This window comes from Propithecus coquereli, unplaced genomic scaffold (assembly GCF_000956105.1).
Source record: "Propithecus coquereli isolate 6110/MARCELLA unplaced genomic scaffold, Pcoq_1.0 Scaffold4, whole genome shotgun sequence".
Taxonomy (NCBI): Eukaryota; Metazoa; Chordata; class Mammalia; order Primates; family Indriidae; genus Propithecus; species Propithecus coquereli.
The window spans coordinates 777,280-779,814 of NW_012149729.1; the positions used below are offsets into that span (position 1 = coordinate 777,280).

Here is a 2,535-nt window from a genome sequence, read left to right on the forward strand (position 1 = left end):
TTGGGAGAACTAAATGAGACGAGGCTCCAGGGAACAACTAATAAAAATTAGAAAAATACTTAGTAGAATTATAATCTTAAAATAATTTTCTGACATAAAAGATTTTACCAAGGGACATATACCTTTCTCTGAACTTCTATTTTCTGTTGTTTCTTTTTATTGTAGATCAAACTAGAGACAATAGAATTATTCAAAATAGACAGAAGGGCTCAGATTACCTTGAAAGAATTTCCTGAATATAACTGCTATTAAGTATTTCTGAATGAAGTAAGACTATGGCTACTGTATCTGAAGGACAAGAGATGAATATAATCCTTCTCAAAAGGTCTCTTCTGATCTTAGAGTATAAAGTTTATTCTCTACAGTTCTTAAGATAGGACCACTGGGCCATGAGCATAATTTGACATTCTCCATGGCATCATTAGTATTTCCACATCCATCAGAGAAGGGAAAGTTCAGCTCCAATTTAGCAATGACTATGACACCTTTACTCTTGCATTGAGCCAAGAGAATTGAAGAGGTGGGAAATAAAGACCTAATGTGGAGAATTAAAGAAGAATGAAACTAAAGGAAGAGATACCCATTTTCTGACACCAAACGCCATGTCAAAATACTGATATCATAGTCTTGGTTTGTCTACTTAATAGTTATGCAGCCTAGAGAAATTCAGTTAATGTCATTGAATTTGTTTCCTCACCAGAAAACAGGTACAGTATTTCTGCCTTACAGCAACCACAAAAATCCAAGATATTTTGATTCAGGTAGTATTAATTGAGCACCTGCTACTACATACCATGCATAGTACTACTTATTTTTGTATTCAATACCAAAACAATCCTCGAAAACATTAAAGGTAGAAATATTTTCATGTATATTTCTACCAATTCAACTTACCGTACTTCGCAGTACACTAAGGCTACCCCATATTACAATTCCAGAAGCACCAAGAGCAATAGTTTCACCAAGTGTATTCACAAGGTCATCCTGGAAAACGTGATAGAAAGAGTCATCAGATAAAAATAAAATAAAATTGTTATACATAGGACAGTAACACCACAGCTAAGCATGCTGACCCAATAATAGTAATTTAAATATTTCTCCACTATTTATATCTTTTACATAGCCATTGCCTTACTATAAAAAATAGAGTCTTTTCTTGTTTTAATTGCTTTTATTGACAAGAGAGCAAAAGCATGAAAGAAAAAAAAGAAACTGAGTTAGTACATTATCTCTATTATCTAATTTTCCATGCTTGCTAAGAGATCATGAGATTACATTAAAGATTAAATATATTCTTATTTTGAAGTCAAATAATGATGTAGAACTACTTGTGTACACATATTAAAAGTTAGATTTCACTCCCTTCAAAAATAATAAGTTTCACTAAATAAGTTTCACTTTTTGTTGACACTAGTTCATTGGCCTCATACAAGATTTACTTACCTGAGAAAGGAATTTCAAAGTTGAATCTGTAAAAACTAGGCGGGCATATACAAAAACTGGAAGTGGCCTTTTAGCATCAGGTATTTTGGAAATCCTAATGGCTTCATAAACTCGATTTCGCACATAGAGCGCAGCTTGTGTAGGAGACATTAAGGTGTTCAAATAAATTGATGGGTAAAGGGCAGTGCTTTCCTTCCACAGCCAGTTGAGATCATCATTTCTTTTCTTTTCTATATAAAAGCAACTTCCATTGAAACCAGGTTGCCTATAATTATGGTTGTAACAATCAGGAAAAAGATAATAACCCCATAAGTGATTTGACCGAAGTAATTTCCCTAATTTTAAAGTCTCTCGCATGAAATCCTTTCCTGCCGTTTCAAATTCATTTTGGGCTATCTTGGTAGCCTCTGCGACGCTAAGGCTTGTATTTTTTTGCCGAACCAAGTCAATAGAACGAGTCTTGTAAATATCTTTAGGTTTCCAGTTTCTTGCCCAAGTGGGCCTCCATTCTTCCCAGTCAATGACAGCCAAGCCCACATGGTCTGTTGGTATGTAATAAAGAATGTCTTTCCTAGCTTTGTCCAAATGGTCTTGTAAGGACGCGTTCTGAGGGATTCCTCCATACACGATCGTGCCCGAATGTCCTATATAAGGGTAGTAGCCAAGTCTATCAACATAAAATATTGTAACATCTTGTCCTATGACATCTTTTCGGGGGCTTCCTACTAAAGAGAAGAGGCTCAGATCTAGTGGCTCATTAAGTGCTCCAACACAAAGTTCAGTTGGGGCATTCCAGGCCCAGAGGAAAGGCACATTTGGGATAAGAGGGGGTGCTCTGAAATCCAGAGTCAAGCAACATGGAATCAGAAGGAAGGTGAACACTGTCTGGGATACTCCACTGGAGTCATCAAAGCTCCCAAAAAAGATGTGCTTGAACCTTAGCACTTTCATTGCAAGAATAATGACTACTATAAAACATTTATTTCTTCCTACACACTTTTTTTACCCAATATTTGGTGCAAGATATGAGAACAGATGAAAGAGAAGGGAATGAAGCCACTTTGATGAATAAAGAGGTATAATGATTATATT

The 2,535-nt window shown here is 35.6% G+C and overlaps 1 protein-coding gene across 1 annotated transcript in view; it reads right to left on the reverse strand.

The window, feature by feature from the left end:
• LOC105817101 (hyaluronidase PH-20-like) overlaps positions 1-2,394 on the reverse strand; it is a 25,549-nt gene extending 23,155 nt beyond the window's left edge. Inside the window, exons 1-2 of the mRNA XM_012652725.1 lie at positions 1,444-2,394; positions 895-984 (exon numbers count right to left, since the gene is read on the reverse strand). Coding sequence (XP_012508179.1) covers positions 895-984; positions 1,444-2,394 — 1,041 coding nt within the window. The remainder of the gene's footprint in view (positions 1-894; positions 985-1,443) is intronic.
• Positions 2,395-2,535: the final 141 nt, after the last annotated feature.